The sequence below is a fragment of the Ricinus communis genome, chromosome 10 (assembly GCF_019578655.1).
Source record: "Ricinus communis isolate WT05 ecotype wild-type chromosome 10, ASM1957865v1, whole genome shotgun sequence".
Lineage (NCBI taxonomy): Eukaryota > Viridiplantae > Streptophyta > Magnoliopsida > Malpighiales > Euphorbiaceae > Ricinus > Ricinus communis.
In genome coordinates, this window is record NC_063265.1 from 9703780 (window position 1) to 9719073 (window position 15294).

Below are 15294 nucleotides of genomic sequence, written 5' to 3' on the forward strand. Positions count from 1 at the left end.
AAAAGATGTGCTCCTCAGATCTATGGTTCAAGATATTTATTGATCATCGCATAATCAAAGATAAAATATTTATTTCTCGTTGGCTGTTCTTTTCCTTTCTTTTCTAAAAAGAAATTTCCAAATTGTTTTTCCATTTTATTCACGAATAACAATTTTATCATGTTACTTTATATATATATTACTATTGGCTTTTCAAATTTAAAAAATTCTTGTTCGAGGCTTTTTGTATTTATATACTAAAATAATAAATAATTAAAATACATTTACTAACTTAATAATTATTTTATTAAAAAATAAATAACAAAATTTATATTTCACTGAATTACAATTAGACATTTATTAACTGTTAGTAAATTAAATAGCAGTTTTTGATTTATTATTTAAAAATAATAATATATGACTAAAATTTAGATTTAATTATAGTATAATTTTTATTATATCAAATAAAATTATGAAGGAAGAGATTATAATTTAATGAAAGCTTGAATATTATAATTCTTTATTTGTTTTAATATTTATCTTTATTAGTAGCAACTAGAGATAAAGATATATTAATATTATATTAAAAAATTGATGAGATAAAAAATAATACAGTAAGATAAACACATAGCATAATATATATTTTTTAAAAAAATTTAAATGAGATTTAGATTTTTTTATTTACTAAAATATAGCATTTATTTTCATATACAGTTGAGTCAAATTGGGATTGAATATTTTTACAATTATATAAAAATTATTTTTATATAGGATCATTTTATAAAAGTTTTATTGTATATTGATGATGAGTTTGGCATTCAATTTAGAAAAGTAATTTTCTAACTTTAATTTTATCTTAAAAATTTTAAATTTTTTTAAAAAAGCAGGTAAATAGATGTTTTTTTAAAAATAAACTTAAAAAAGTAATTTATGAATAAATCTAAAAATTAATGTTAAATTAAAAAATTTTAAATATATTTTTTAACAACTAACTCCAATTCAAAACACACTCTAAGTGTTGTTTGTTGATTGAAAATTAAATATAAAAAAGTACAATTTAAATCATAAAAGTGTAGAATAATAATAAAAAAATAAATGTACAAATTAGGAAAATAAGTACAGTACTGTCATTTTGCTTATCTTTTTTTTTTCTGACTGGTGCTTGTTTGTTAGTTGGTGATGGAATTGGAAGCAGGGAGGGTTTATCTGCCTTAGAACTGTCTCTTCTCAACCTGTCTTCAGAATTGTGAGCACAAACATCCGGACCCACACACCATTGGCTTCTCATCCCAAAAGTGCTTTGGATTCTTATTTCTAATTTTAATTAAACCCTTTAGTTTTACCCTTTCTTTTTTTTTTCTTTTTAATAAATTTGAGGAATCCTCAAATATCGATTATGAGAAGCTGAGGAGAAAAATATCTTACTACTAGTATACATGAAACAAAAAAATTAAAGAAAAGAAAGCTATTATAAATTCATTTATAAAAATAAATCAAAGTTTATGTTAAAATTCAACCGATTGAGTGTATATTAGGTGATTTTTTTTTTATTTTAAGAAAATAAATATAAGAAGGTGTCAATTGATATTTTCAACATATAAATATTAAAAAATTAAATTGAGTTTATTTTATCCAATAATATATTGATTATTATCATATTTGTGATGAAAGATGTGTAAGAAAATATCACTCTAGTTGTCCATATTTGGCGCTTCAAATGAAAAAGGGCAAAAAGATTAAGGAAGCAATTAGGAAATAGACAGGAGAAGTAAATTTGACTATTTTGAATGAAACCACTGATAAGAAGAAATGTGTCACGTGGCAGGCGCATGGGGAGCTCGTGAGTGCCCACGAAGAGAACTATCGGAAGTTTTGATGTCACGAGGCATTCCCAGCAGCTCATTGCCTCTTCCATCGTCTAATTCTCAATCTCATTATTCTTTTTCAGTTTTTATTTCCTTATTTTCTTTATTATAATTAGCATTTTTGTTTTATATAATACTTCAAAAACCATTTAACTAAAATAAAATAAAACAAAGAAAACTTCCCGATTTCATACGTGATTGCAGTTTTAATTTGAAAACCCAAATGCCATCAATTTAAACAATGGAATTAATTAAGAAAACTATGTAAAAAGCCAAGACTTTTGTGGGTTGAATGGGTTTATTAAATTATTAAGATTTTATTGGTAAGTTAATATAAAATAAATTTAACGGTAATGTGGGTCTAGATAGATAGACCATGGTATAGCACCCGGTTACTTGGAAGATCTGGCAGCAACAATAAGAAAAAAAAAAAACAACAACAAAAGCAATTGTCATAACACATGTGCTATGGGAGTATAAACAGACACTTTCATATTACTCAAATTGCACTTTCTAAAAAGAAAAATAAGACCATTTAATACCTCATATTAACTATAACACGAGACTGGAGCTATCCAAAACTTTTAAATTTCAAGATTTTTATTTTTATTTTTTAAATTTGTTTTAAAGGTACAAGGGGCGGCAGGCGGCTAGATAGTAATTATTTGTGATAACAGTCGACTCTGATAAATGTATTCTGGTAGATTCATTGGAAGCCGCAAATTGTTTCAATTCGAGTTTGAAACTTGTTCTCAAAAGAAATAAAGAAGAAAAACAAATACACCTTAACTTAACTACAAGCAATTAAGATCTGATTTTTGTTTTTTCTCAACATGAATTTGACATTTAACATAAAAAGAAATAATCCACAAAAAATCGAATAACTCCTTCATGTTCATCTTTTTACAAGTTGAACCAGGATTCTCATTGGAATAGCATGCCAAAAAGTAGATAACATTTTAAAGTTGGGGAACTACGGATTTTTATTTGAATCTGCCAAATATCAGAAAAATGAACTACTCTCTCCTACAATCTGCCATGCCACTCTGTGCTTTGCAGCAACAGCAACAGCAACATCAGACAAATCAATGACATGAAGGAACAGGAAAAACTATCCATTCCTATATTATCTCGAAGCCCCTTTGTACAAATTCATTTGTTTCGAAATGAAAACATGAAGAATACTTACTTTCAACGACTCCAGCTCACGAGAAAATACATGAGGGCAAGTGTTATGAGCATTCCAACATATTTGATCCATCTATCAACACGGCTCCGCCTCTCGATAAGCCTCAACACAGAGTTGGAGAGACCCACTGTGTTGAGAACATCCAGAGCTTTCCGTTGTGCATTCTGTACCAACATTGTATACAACAATGAAGTGAATTTCATGCAGTTTGGAAAATTAGAGCTGTGTTTGGGAATTCTATTTAGGGAATTTTGTTTTTGGTAGAATTCAATTCATGAAGTCATGGCAGAAGTGGCATCGATTGAATTGAATTTGATGGAAATAGATTACTACCTTCAAGCGCTGTCTTTGTTCAGAATATTTAGAAAGAATAGCATATCCTGTGGATAAAGATTCTTCCATCATACTTTTAGAATTATGAACTGCCTGCATTGCTTGTGCTTCCTCATCAAATATTCTCAATACATGAGCTGATTCTCCATTCTGAAAACCACAGCATGATATTAACTTATGCAGCGTTAACCTACTTTAACACAAACATTAAACCAAAAAAAAAAAAAAATTAAAAAAGAACTCACAGCTCTTCCAAGCAATTCAGCTCTCTCCTGAGCCTCTCTCGTCCGCCTTTGATTTCTCGAAAAATATCTATCCAAACTTTGTTTCAATGATTCGGCCTCTTCTGCTACTTGTTCTACTTTTCTTTTCATTCAAATAAAATAAAGAATTTTATTCATTTAGGATTTCGAATTTCTGGATCTTAACAAGCGTGTTTTTCTTTTTCTTTTTTTACCTTTTCCAGAGATCGCGTTGTGGCTTAGCGGCAATAGAACGCCAAAGACGATCCAACTCAGCGCACAGCGATTGGATCTGAGAGATATCCTTTTTAACTGCAAAAGAAAGCTCAGGCGAGTCTAAACCTCCGTTTGATGTTGAATTCTCTAGCCTCTCTAACCTCTCGATTCCATCTCTAGCTCTCAGTAGAGCCTTTTTCGAGCTTTGAAATATTTCCGACAATGTCCCTCCTTCTCCTTCAATTGCCATTGCCATTCTTTGATTTTACTTTTACCTGCCGTTACCGGAGCTCTAATGAAGCAGCAGAGTTTTGAAACAAAATTGAGCTTTTAAAACGACAGAATTTTGATCTGGGAACTTAATTCTTTTATAAATGCATTGTTTTACACATCAGTAGTCCAATAAGCTGGCGCCATCTCAGCAATGAAAGCTTGATTTATGGATCTGATTCCATCAAGATGTTGAACAGATGGGCAATGAAATTATATATTGAAAAAAAATGAACCGAGATGTTTAAAGTTTCAAATAATATCTTTCTTTTTTTTTTTTGTCACAAAGTTTGTTTATTTTATTTTTCATGATTAATCCTAACATCCACTCTTAAATTCTAAAATGATATTATCATATCTTTCTAATTCTATGCTGTTATTAGACATACATCAACTTATATTATTAAACTTTATATTCACAATATAAGAAGAAAAAACACAAATAAATTCATGGACTTTAACTAAAGTGCAATTAGACCTATAAACGCTTTAAAGCTCAATTATATAATTAAAATTTGAAAAACAGAAGAAATAGATATTTTTATGTTAAATTCGTTTTTAATTAATTTGATAATTATGGCGTTGAACTTTCTTTGTCGAAATAAAAAACAAAATATTATTTTATAATTTTTAGTGACTAAAAAGTAAAGCTAACTCTTTTTAAAACTAATTAAATCTCATGCAAACGGAGTTAATTTTAAAAATATAATTATTTTATTTAAAAGTATAGAAATCTAAATACACCCACTGAATTTGTACCTTTTACTTGTAATTTTAACTGATTCTTATCTCAAAAAGGAATTATTTCACAACAAATAGAAAAGTTCAATTTCGATATGGGAAATTGTTTTTCATAATCAATCTCAAAATGTAATAAATAGAAAATGAGATATTTAATGTCTCAAACTGAAATGTTAAATTGCATTCCTCTTTGATATTATTCGCAAGAACTTCACAAGTGCACCATAGCATAATATAATTTACGAGCAGCAGAAGGGGTAAGTAAGGAAGTAGGACTTCAAATTCTTTAGTTTTTGAGTTCAAAGAAGCCTTTTATAATGACCAATTTTATATTGTTATTAGTCTATATCCAATCCGTAAACAATTTAAACCCTCTCCAATATCAGCATCCAATTAGACAGAGACAAAATTCATTCAGCTCTTTCTTTCAATTTCGATTTTTCTTTTCTTTTTTTTTTTTCTCCTCTCTTTTCCTTTTATGTTCTTTTTAACTGTTTTAACAACTGAGGTTCAAAAAAAAACAAAAAATAAATGAAATTGCTGCAACATTTTTCTGTTATACAAGAGCATAATAGTTACCACAGAGTCATCGAAAAGTTGCACTTCGGTTTCCAGTGGCTGGAAACGCCTGACGTCTTTTACCTTGAGGAAAATCTCTTGTCCCATCGTCTTTCTCAACTCCACCGCCCACAGAATTCTTTCTCCTATCTTTTACACCATCATTCCTGCTCTGATCTTTGCCGCCACTCGCTGCTTTTGATTCTTCTCCAAATATGACCTCTTTTCTTGCTGCAGCATAATCAAATGGCTTCAGTTGTAAGAGGCCAGTCGGATCCTGAGACTTCTGCATGTTGTTTTCATTTGTTTTGTTCTCATTATTTGACTGGAAGCACTTCTGGAAGCTTGTTGACAGATCAGAGAGAGATGCAGGTTCTCCTTCCTCATCTGTTTCAGACTCGCACCCTACTGATTTGCTTACATCTTTCGTATCTGAATCAACATTCTCTTGTACCACTACATCCGAATTGTCACCCAGCAGTATTATATCTTCTAGACTGGAACCGGTAGCTGGGACAGCAAATGATTCTTCAGGACGTGGAGTTTCTGTTACCAGATTGGGCTCTTCTGCAGCTGGTTTTGCCGGTTCTTTTCTGCCCAAAAATGAATGGAAGGGAAGGCTTACTGAAGATCTGATCTTATCCAACTTGATCTCATCCTTGTCCTACATATTGATGCAAATCCAAAACCAATAAGAAACATTATGAGAATTTTATCCAAATTTAAAAAGGCAGCTAAGGTGAATTGTGACTAGAATCCGCAGAACACTCATTATTCAAATGGAAGACCAACAAGGAGATACCCTTGTCATAGAACTAGAGTCAGATATGAACAAGAAGACCCAAAAGGAAAAAAAATGAATGCCATGGAGAGAAAACCAGAGGGAGGAACACAGACTCTGATGCTCTATTTTTGGTTCAGATTCTAGGAATTACACTTCACACTAATACCCTCAGAACTAAAGCACTAGCCACTAGACAGACCACCCAAGTGAAGGAGCATGTGTTGCACAATATCTCGCAGTTGTCTACAGAGTCAAGTGAAGTAGAAGTAGGAGCACAAGTTAGTGTAACTTTCAAACCTTTTTGGCCATATCAAATCTTCTCTTCCCTGCAGAACTTTTTCCCAGCAGTGCTCCAAAAGCACCAGCTGGCTTCTTTAAAACTTGAACAGTTGCTCCAGTACCCTGTTCAGTAGCAATAAGAACTTCAGAATACACAACTCTCCAAGAAGATTACATGCTATACAAGGAAGCAAAAATTAACAACCGAGGCTGAAGGACAGATGGGTAGGCTGTCTCTGCGAAGCTCCGGAATATAATGACTAGATCCAACACCATTTTCACCATATTTTGAAGCATGTTCCTGACCATCTATGGCAAGTGCTGCCTTCAAGGGCTCCTTTTTGAGCTGTGGAGAATCTGTTTGGAGGGCATTCTCACTGCCCTCTACTGCACTGCCATCACAAATGGTCTCAGTTCCAGCTTCTGCAGTCTCCAGATTTGTGTCCATGTCCATATCGTCATTTACTTCTACATTGTCCTGTGAGGCCTTCATGAAAAAGGCAAAAATAGAAGAGAGATTATCCTACACAAGCACAAAAGCAGGAAACAAAAACAGTAGCTTTCAGAATGAAACCGAGTACACAGTATCCCCAAAAATTTCTGACAGTATTTCAGAACTCAATTACCAATTAAGTTCAAGAAATTACCAGTCATTGTGTAAAATTTTCCAATGGGCAGTTATTATTCATAAGCCAAAGCAAATAGTTGGACATTTCAGACTGCCTTATCCCATCCTAAAGCCCAGACAGCTCAGAAAAATAGTTCCAACTTGATGATTGCCAAGCATGCCAATAGACCTTAAGCATGAGTAATCTCATTCCATCATATGCATAGAAAACAGCAGTTTTTGCCAGAATGTTAACTTTATACTGTTTTAAGATCAAACTAAAACTAGAAAACTTGGTTTACTTCAGGTGCCATGCATGAGTTGATCCTCAACCAAAGTGTTATGATATCTAACATTATATAAGCTGGCAAATGCTTGTGAAGATATACATAGCACGTGACTTAAGAAGCTGCATGAAAATCATCAAATCTTACTGTTTCTATGCATCCCTCCTTTAAACGTTGAGCAGCAGCTTCAAATTCAGCGGCATTTTGCATAGCATGCCTCACGACATTAACAACTGAACCAAGGTTTCGCTCAATATATGGGTGCTTTGACTTCAATGCTCGACGTAACTTCTGAGGTGTAACAGGCATCTGTTTTGCTTTAACCATGTTCAAACAAAAGAAGGTTTAAAAGCAATAGACCATAACCTAACAGAAAAGACAGAGTATAAAGATGAGCAGGTTCCTACCAATTTCAAGAAGAGTTTTGTTAGGCAAAATAAAGCCTGTACTCTCATCTTCTGTACGGGCAATTACATCTCTCCACTCACAGAGTCCCTACAACTCAGTAGGCAGCTCACATAAGAATATGAAGCAGATAAAAATCAACTTCTAAACAAGCAATTGACTCGTCAACAAAATCTAATATAACTTATTATTCATCAATTAAGTATGATGAAATAATAAGTTGAAGGGAGCTCGCTAACAAGTTAATTAAGTGATGACTGGAAGATTGCAGAAAGCCTGAATCATCAAACACATTTATCTGTGATGTCTTCCACTGGTTTACCGTCATGATAATTATATCAACAGTCAAAGAAAGAAAACGTCTGAAATGATTAAAGGAGGACGACAAAGACTTACTGCAACAATGGCAAGCTGCTGAGCGTTGAAACCAGCAGTCTGCAACCTATATCAAGATCACACGAAACATTAATTTCCGACTGATGAACAAAAATGTATTACCTATCTGTCCATAATGTATATATAAATGCACAGAACTGCAGGAAATTCACAAGGATTTCAGCAAAAGAAAGTAAATAATAAATAAAAGTAGGAGGGCAATCCACTCCACGAACAATGCACATGAATCAAATGTCGTGAGTACAAGGGAAGACATTGTGTATGCATAACTACCCAACAGACCATATAGGAAGAATTCGAATAAGAAAGGACATCACCATCACAAAAAGGAGGAAAACATTCATTAACAAACAAGAATAAGAAAAGGGCAAAAATAGAAAAACAATAGAGACAAAGATCTCCCCATCTAACATAGTATCGATCATCTTAAAGCAAAAAAGTCCAGCAATATACCCATATATGTGCAGATATGAACTTTCTGTCAGAAGCTCCTTCTCATACAATTGCATGCACACATCATAACTGCGTTTGTAGACCTGTCAAAAACGACTTGCTCAAACACTGTAGTTACATCGAGATAATAGAATGTTACTCTGTTTGCACCAGAGTTACAAGTCTATTAACAGTAAAATGAGGGATTGCATCATAATGCAAAAACTTATTTCCAAAATAAATCTTATTGACCCAGATAAGAGGTCCAGTTCTGATAGGGAGAGGAGGGATAACAAGCTGATAAAGACCAAAACAAATACAATGATCCAAACCATTTTGTACTGGTCAATTTTAGCCAATCCTTCCAATATTTTTCAATTTGTACCTCAATTTGTCACATTACAGTAAATAAAAACAGTAGATCAGGATCATACCTCCGCCAAAGGACTATTAGAATTTTCAGTTTCATTCGGCATCGAGAGCAACATGATTCTCATCAAGTCATAAATATACAACAGATAATGAGTATCTTCTCTGCCATATCTGTAATTGCAAAAGAAGTAATTCATCAGACGATGTTAAAGTACTAACAACTTCCACTGAGGTATAACAACAAGGAGAATAGTAAAGTAATAGCCCAAGAAAGAGATATTGACCAAACTAGGCCTCTGTTTGTTTCACTAAAAAATATCCTGTTGACCATCTTCTGCATTTTCCACTGTCCGGTTTGTCCAGGAATCAGTCAAAGGATAATATTTTCCAGATCAAAGGGAAGAGTACACAAACTTGTACAGGCAAGAGAACTTAAAGACTTATACAAACTTGTTGGAAGGAAGAGCACTTAAAGTCTTATATAAAAATCATGTAGATATAGCCATCTATCAACCACCAATAGTCACTTCCCAGCAGCCATGGATGGCAGGCACTGGTCACTGTTAGAAGTGACCAAATGGTCATCAAATATTATGCTTTAAATTAAAAATATTAAGTTTCAAGTTTAACTATATAAGTCCTTTATTTCCAAGTATTTTTTGTATGTAACCAACAATAAAAATGTCAGTTTCACAGAAAACTGTTTTCCAGAAACAAGTTAATTTCCTTGAAACAATCAAGATATCTTCTCCAAAAAAAGTGAAAAATAAAAGTCTTAACCTTATCCTCCTTTGGCGGTTTAATTATATAGAGAATACATGCAAGAACTTAAGATGGTGGAATATTATTCCGCACCTTTGCAACTATATTCATGAAACTCCATTAGGACAGAACTATCTAAAGAGTTATATTGAGTTTCTAAGACATAACAAGTTTGCAAGCAATGAGATTTCCTATATCTATATAAGACAGACCCCATTTCTTTTTCTTGCTCTCCTTTTGTATATAATAGCAGATAAAACCAATCATCCATATGTCTAAGCACCCTTTATCTATTTAGTTGTTCATTAAAATCCAGTCCAGCACAGTCTACCAATTTCATGCCAACCCAAAGAAGGAATCTGACAATTTCTTTTTGAATTATCAAGATTATTATATCCAATAGCTTACTCTTTCATAATTAAATTTATGAACAAAGACACAAGTTAAGGAAGCAAAATACATGCATTTCCAAATAAATATTCACCTAAGCATCTCATCAGTAAGAGGGCGTAATCTCCAATCTGCATTCTGGTATCTGCAAGTAATGGACAGGTGAACTTTACATGAAACAGGAAAAAAGGTTATGCATACACAAATAAATATATACATCCAAACAAATACATTGATATTTGCAGATAAATACATTTATCAGAACATGCACAGCAGTGGATGGAGTGATCACATAAGGACTTACTCTTTGTTGGCAGTAATTCCACAGAAGTGGCGCAAAAGATGCTCCAAACTATTTCTCTCCAACTTCAATACTCGTGAGGCCTAATGATATGATGAAAAGAAAAACAAAGTAAATACCAAATCAGAGTCAACAGAAATATATAATCCAAAAGACCCAACATCATCGAAATTTATGATCCAAAGGATCCAACATATTCCTTTTAAGCACACACAAAAAATTCTGGACTACTTATTCCTATAGCCAATATCTGTTTGAGTAATAAAGACATAAATCGACTGAGATTTAAAACTAGCGCCAGTTTAGAAAGCTTAAAAATGTGACAAATTGCATTGCAATTCAAAATTTTATTGCACAATTCATGTCTTCAAGGAATCAAATAGCTACAATATACTCTTTCTGAACAAAACACTATGTACATGCATACAACAGATTCTCTTATATACAAGGTGCTTAAGAAACACAAAACTAACTAACAAAATTGAACAGAGTAGCAGTGTTAAGAGCAGCAATTGTTTGAAGTATATAACCTGTCCAGTGTCGAAAAGATTGCATACATATATGCCAAAGTCCCGCTGAAGCCATATAATATCCCTGTCTGCTCCATGCATGACCTAATTAAATTAAAATGCTATCACAAATATGTCGCAAAATTTTTGAAAAAAAAAAGAAATCTAGAGACAAACCTTTCTCTTGGTGGGATCCTTGAAAACTTCCCTAAGGTATGGGCCAACATGTATCCGAAGCTTTAATGTATCAATAATGAAATCCTCAGTTCTCGTAGAAATTTGCATCAGGCACGTTAATCCTTGGAAAGAGCGGTACTGATTATGTTCCAGATCAACCTAGACATCAAACATGAAAATTTTTACTTTATCATATAGTTAACCAACCTGAGAAGTAATATCACCCCAAATTCCATCTACAATGTGCCAAACAAAGTCGAAAGAGAACTCATCGTCCAAGACATAAAAAAATATATTTTATTCCCAAACAACTCTAGAGAGCAATTTATTCATCCAATAATTTGGTCCAAACTCCAAGAGATGTAAGATATTGTTGAAAAGAGAAAAGGAAACAAAGAAAATAATAATAATAATAATAACGAGCAGAATTTTTATGAAAGAACAAGTTATATACTTCCACTCAATAATTCAGTTAAAAATTGACGAGTCAATATAAAAATGAAGAGAAATAGCTAATTAAGGGAACATGATGAAGCAACTTAAGTAAAAGAAGTGCTTATGCATCAAATGGCCAAATGGCTAAATGGCATTCATAAAACTTAGCACGTACAGTTTCATTGTTTATCGGTTTAAATCAAGTAAAACAATGAATGTAGTCAAATTTACCGCAAATTCATTTACGGCACGCAACTTAGCTGCCAGCTCCTTCAAATCTTTGACTTCTTTTACAAGCTTGAATGGGGTACACTCCAGTGAGGGTGGTGATACAGGCTCAGCATTCCCAATACTTTTATCCACAAAATCCAAAATAGAAAGCTTCTCCTACATGCATCAAAGAAAACCGATTGGCAATATAAGCATCTTTTTCCCTCCTTCAGGTGATCATGATCAACAGATGCACAGAAGAAAAAAAAAAAAAAAGACCTTGAAGTTGCTAAAGTGAATGAACAAGTACAAAACATCAAGAATAAAAAGCAAAAGATTTCATGCTAGCATAGAAATTCAATTACTATATGGATAAAACAAAAGAGAAATATAACATAACATATTTGACATATATTATAAATAATATAATAATATATCAATATCCAATATAGTTTATGCACAGAAGAATCCGAAGAATATGTTTTAGATTCCTAATTGCTAGATGGTGAGTGCACTAATGTGAGACCTAGGTGAAATCAATTAAATTTGCTAACTACATGCTTCCAATAAACTGCAGGTAGCTCCAGAGCTTATCAATTTATTGGATAGCACCGAACTGGTGCTAATCTCTACAAAAGAGCTAGCTCACATGGACAAAAGGGGATCTACTTGGTAAACAAAGAGGTTTTCCACCCATAAGAAACTGTCCAGAAGACATTGCAAGCACTTGTATATTCTTCAGTATGTCAAGTAACCCTTCCTCTCTTTCACATGTCCTCTTGATTATTTCCCTCCATAAAATCATGCTATTAGTATTAAGAATGATGAACGATCATTCTAAAGGTAGTCTGAAGTTTAAGGTTTTGGTACTACAGAGGCAAAGAAGAGCCAGAATGGATACAAGACATTCTGGTATCTGTAAAAATACTCGAGTACAGACCATGATGAAGACTGCTTCTCATGTAATGATGAAAACACTCCAAAGGATATGAATGAAATATCATATACAAAAAAAGAGAAAATTAAAATCACTGGCTTGAGCAAATAAAATATTCAAGAGATTGGCTCACCTCAGACTCGAAATTTTATCAACGATTGTTAAGTTTGAAACAAATGACTGATTTGAGCAAATGAAAATGCTAGCACACATCTAACATGTATTCATTTCAAAGCGGCAATTGAACCCATTAGTGTCTTATTTTAAATTCTATAGCTCCATTTCGGGAATCCTCCTATATGTTTTAAACCTTGACGGTACAACAAAACTCTGGACTCATTCATTGAACCAATAGTTCCTCATTAGTCCAAAAATCACAATTTCATTCACAATCTCAAGAGAAGCAAAATGGAAACTTAACAAAATTACCTACAAAAGAAGACAAGGTGAATAAACCAAAGGTAGACAAATAACCTCAGAACCATCCTTGAAATTCTAAAGCAAAGCTAAAGTGTACACAACTCAACAATTTCAGTGTACCCAAACTATAAAAAAAAAAAAAATAAATAATAATAATAATAATAATAATAATAATAATAATAATAATAATAAAAAGAAGAAGAAGAAAACCAAAAAATAACTAACCAGAGGATGAATGAACCGCAATCCATCCTCACTCCTCTGCAACCAAACATGCTCAAAAGGCTGGTTAGAATTATTAACCAATATATTATACTCCTCTTGAGGCTTCTTTATAGTAGGTATATGAAAAGGAACTTTAGCTTTAACTCCTTTAGCCTTCAAATCAGCCACCTTAACTCCAGACTCACTCACTGAACCGCCACTCGGCGACCCACTCACTGAACTCACTAGCCCTTTCTTTTTCTTCCCATAAACCAATTGAAACCCGCTCTCAGAATTCTCATTCTCAGTTCCCAAGACTCCACCTTTTTCCTCTTGTTTCTTTTGAATACTCTTAAATTCATCGATAGACGCATCAAAACGTTCCAAGATCTCATCATTTACATTGACAAGCCAGTCATAAGTATCATCATCGTTGTCAGGGTCATTAGGATAGGGAAGATTTTTATCCTTGAAAAGACCATTATTAGAGGAGCCAATTGATTCGAGTAAAGATTGTGACCTTCTTGCAATCTGTTGTATTGGGAGCTTGAATTCATCGAAATTGTAGTAAAAGTGAAAATCTTTGTTTGATGGAATGGTTCTAGAAGAGCCTGAAAGGTTAGATAGTGATGATGATAAAGAACCTGTTGTGGTTTGGGATTTTGATTGGGTTTGGATTGCTGTTTGATCAATGTTCATGGCGTCTTGGCTCATGGTTTGTGTAGGGAAGAGATGAGCTTTATTCAGGGTTTTAATGTTAGGGTTAGGGTTTTAGAAAGACGCCATTTTTTCTGCAGAGTCAGAGAAGTTGGGGTCTGCGAGGCAAATGTTAAAGACTTGGGAGAAAAAGAAAGAGGAGAATGTGTTAGTGGAAATTTGTCACGTGAAGATAGGTGAGAAGCACGTGGCAAATGTGATAATTTTTGACACGTGACAAAATGAGAAATTCTAACAAAATTGGAGTTTTTCTTTTTAATCAAAGCTGAGATTACTATTTTATTTCTTTATTACGTGACTCTTACTATTAATACATGATTATTTTATTTAATTGTTTCCATTATTATCATATTAATGAATTTGTCCGATTGAACAGAAACATAACAATTGCAATGCCATTACTCACGAAATTTTAGTTTTGTGGGAATTCAAGCCTTCACATTTCATAAATTATTCAACTTACGAGGCATAAGAATTAAGTGATTGAATATTTCTTTTCAGAAAAATGTGTTTGAAATTAGTTGTTTTAATTCTATACGAAAAATGACAATTTAAAGGTTCAGTGAAAGTTATCTTTTTCACGAATTAAATATTTATAAAAATAATTTCTATCATATCAGTTTAAACTTATATTATATTTTTTAATATGTTTAATTATTAATTGAATTTTAAATTTAATATAATACTAAAAAAATTTGTATAATTATTTCAAAATTTGAAAAATAAAATGTCTATACTTTTGATTTGTTTTAAAAAATAAATTTTGATACTAATTTGTAATTTTATGTGAAAAGAATACATGAAAAACTGATTCAATTTGCTAAAAAAATTGTAATTTAACAAAAAATTTATTCTAAATTTAACAATGTAGTGTGGTTTAGTTTTTTTATATATTTTAATAATCAATTTACCATGTCATTTTTCTTATTCAAAATTATAAAAAATGTCACCATTAAGTATGCAAATTAGAAGCATTAGTATTTATTTTCAAATTTTAAAATAATTGAATAAAGCTCTAAAGATTTAACTTTTATGATTTAACTGGTTAATAAGATTTTTTTTAATATTATAATTCTTAATTTAACTTGAGATATTTCTTAAAATTGACCGATGACATGAAATTTATGTTGGCAAAAGTGTAAAATTTTTTATGTCAGTAAAAATGTAAAATAAATTTACTAATAAAATCTTAGTTATTAATAATGCTTTATTAATTTATAAATTAATTTATTGCTAATTTATTAGATATGGGGTTTAATGTTTAGTAAGGACATTGT

General features: G+C 32.1%; 2 protein-coding genes across 3 annotated transcripts; both read right to left on the minus strand.

Moving 5' to 3' along the window:
- Positions 1 to 2706: 2706 nt before the first annotated feature.
- Positions 2707 to 4462, minus strand: LOC8287058 (membrin-11). Its single transcript, XM_002525655.4, has 4 exons — positions 3824 to 4462; positions 3612 to 3732; positions 3367 to 3516; positions 2707 to 3197 (listed from the first exon to the last, which is right to left on the minus strand). The coding sequence occupies exons 1-4, from the start codon at positions 4078 to 4080 to the stop codon at positions 3036 to 3038; spliced, it is 690 nt and encodes a 229-aa protein (XP_002525701.2). The 5' UTR covers positions 4081 to 4462; the 3' UTR covers positions 2707 to 3035.
- Positions 4463 to 5256: 794 nt separating this feature from the next.
- Positions 5257 to 14151, minus strand: LOC8282368 (protein RRP6-like 2). Of its 2 annotated transcripts, none has more exons than XM_048379944.1 (14): positions 13322 to 14151; positions 11761 to 11916; positions 11095 to 11253; positions 10939 to 11022; positions 10412 to 10491; positions 10202 to 10252; positions 9018 to 9126; positions 8605 to 8687; positions 8152 to 8197; positions 7758 to 7845; positions 7498 to 7667; positions 6662 to 6934; positions 6475 to 6579; positions 5257 to 6057 (listed from the first exon to the last, which is right to left on the minus strand). In XM_048379944.1, exons 1-14 carry the CDS (start codon positions 14012 to 14014, stop codon positions 5422 to 5424), a joined length of 2733 nt encoding a protein of 910 aa, XP_048235901.1. In that variant the 5' UTR covers positions 14015 to 14151; the 3' UTR covers positions 5257 to 5421. The 2 variants fall into 2 exon arrangements, with proteins under 2 accessions (XP_048235901.1, XP_048235900.1); XM_048379943.1 differs by having other exon boundaries at positions 6662 to 6943.
- Positions 14152 to 15294: the final 1143 nt, after the last annotated feature.

Bases quoted from the DNA above. Each gene is read 5' to 3' on its own strand.
- LOC8282368 (XM_048379943.1), bottom strand. From the start codon at position 14,014: ATGAGCCAAGACGCCATGAACATTGATCAAACAGCAATCCAAACCCAA. The intron at 10,253-10,411 runs GTAAGTCCTTAT...CATTACTTGCAG, and splicing joins GGAATTACTGCCAACAAAGA to ATACCAGAATGCAGATTGGA. The intron at 7,846-8,151 runs GTAAGTCTTTGT...ACTGAGTTGTAG, and splicing joins AGCAGCTTGCCATTGTTGCA to GGACTCTGTGAGTGGAGAGA.
- LOC8287058 (XM_002525655.4), bottom strand. From the start codon at position 4,080: ATGGCAATGGCAATTGAAGGAGAAGGAGGGACATTGTCGGAAATATTT. The intron at 3,517-3,611 runs GTGAGTTCTTTT...TGTGGTTTTCAG, and splicing joins CTGAATTGCTTGGAAGAGCT to AATGGAGAATCAGCTCATGT. The intron at 3,198-3,366 runs GTAGTAATCTAT...ATGTTGGTACAG, and splicing joins AACAAAGACAGCGCTTGAAG to AATGCACAACGGAAAGCTCT.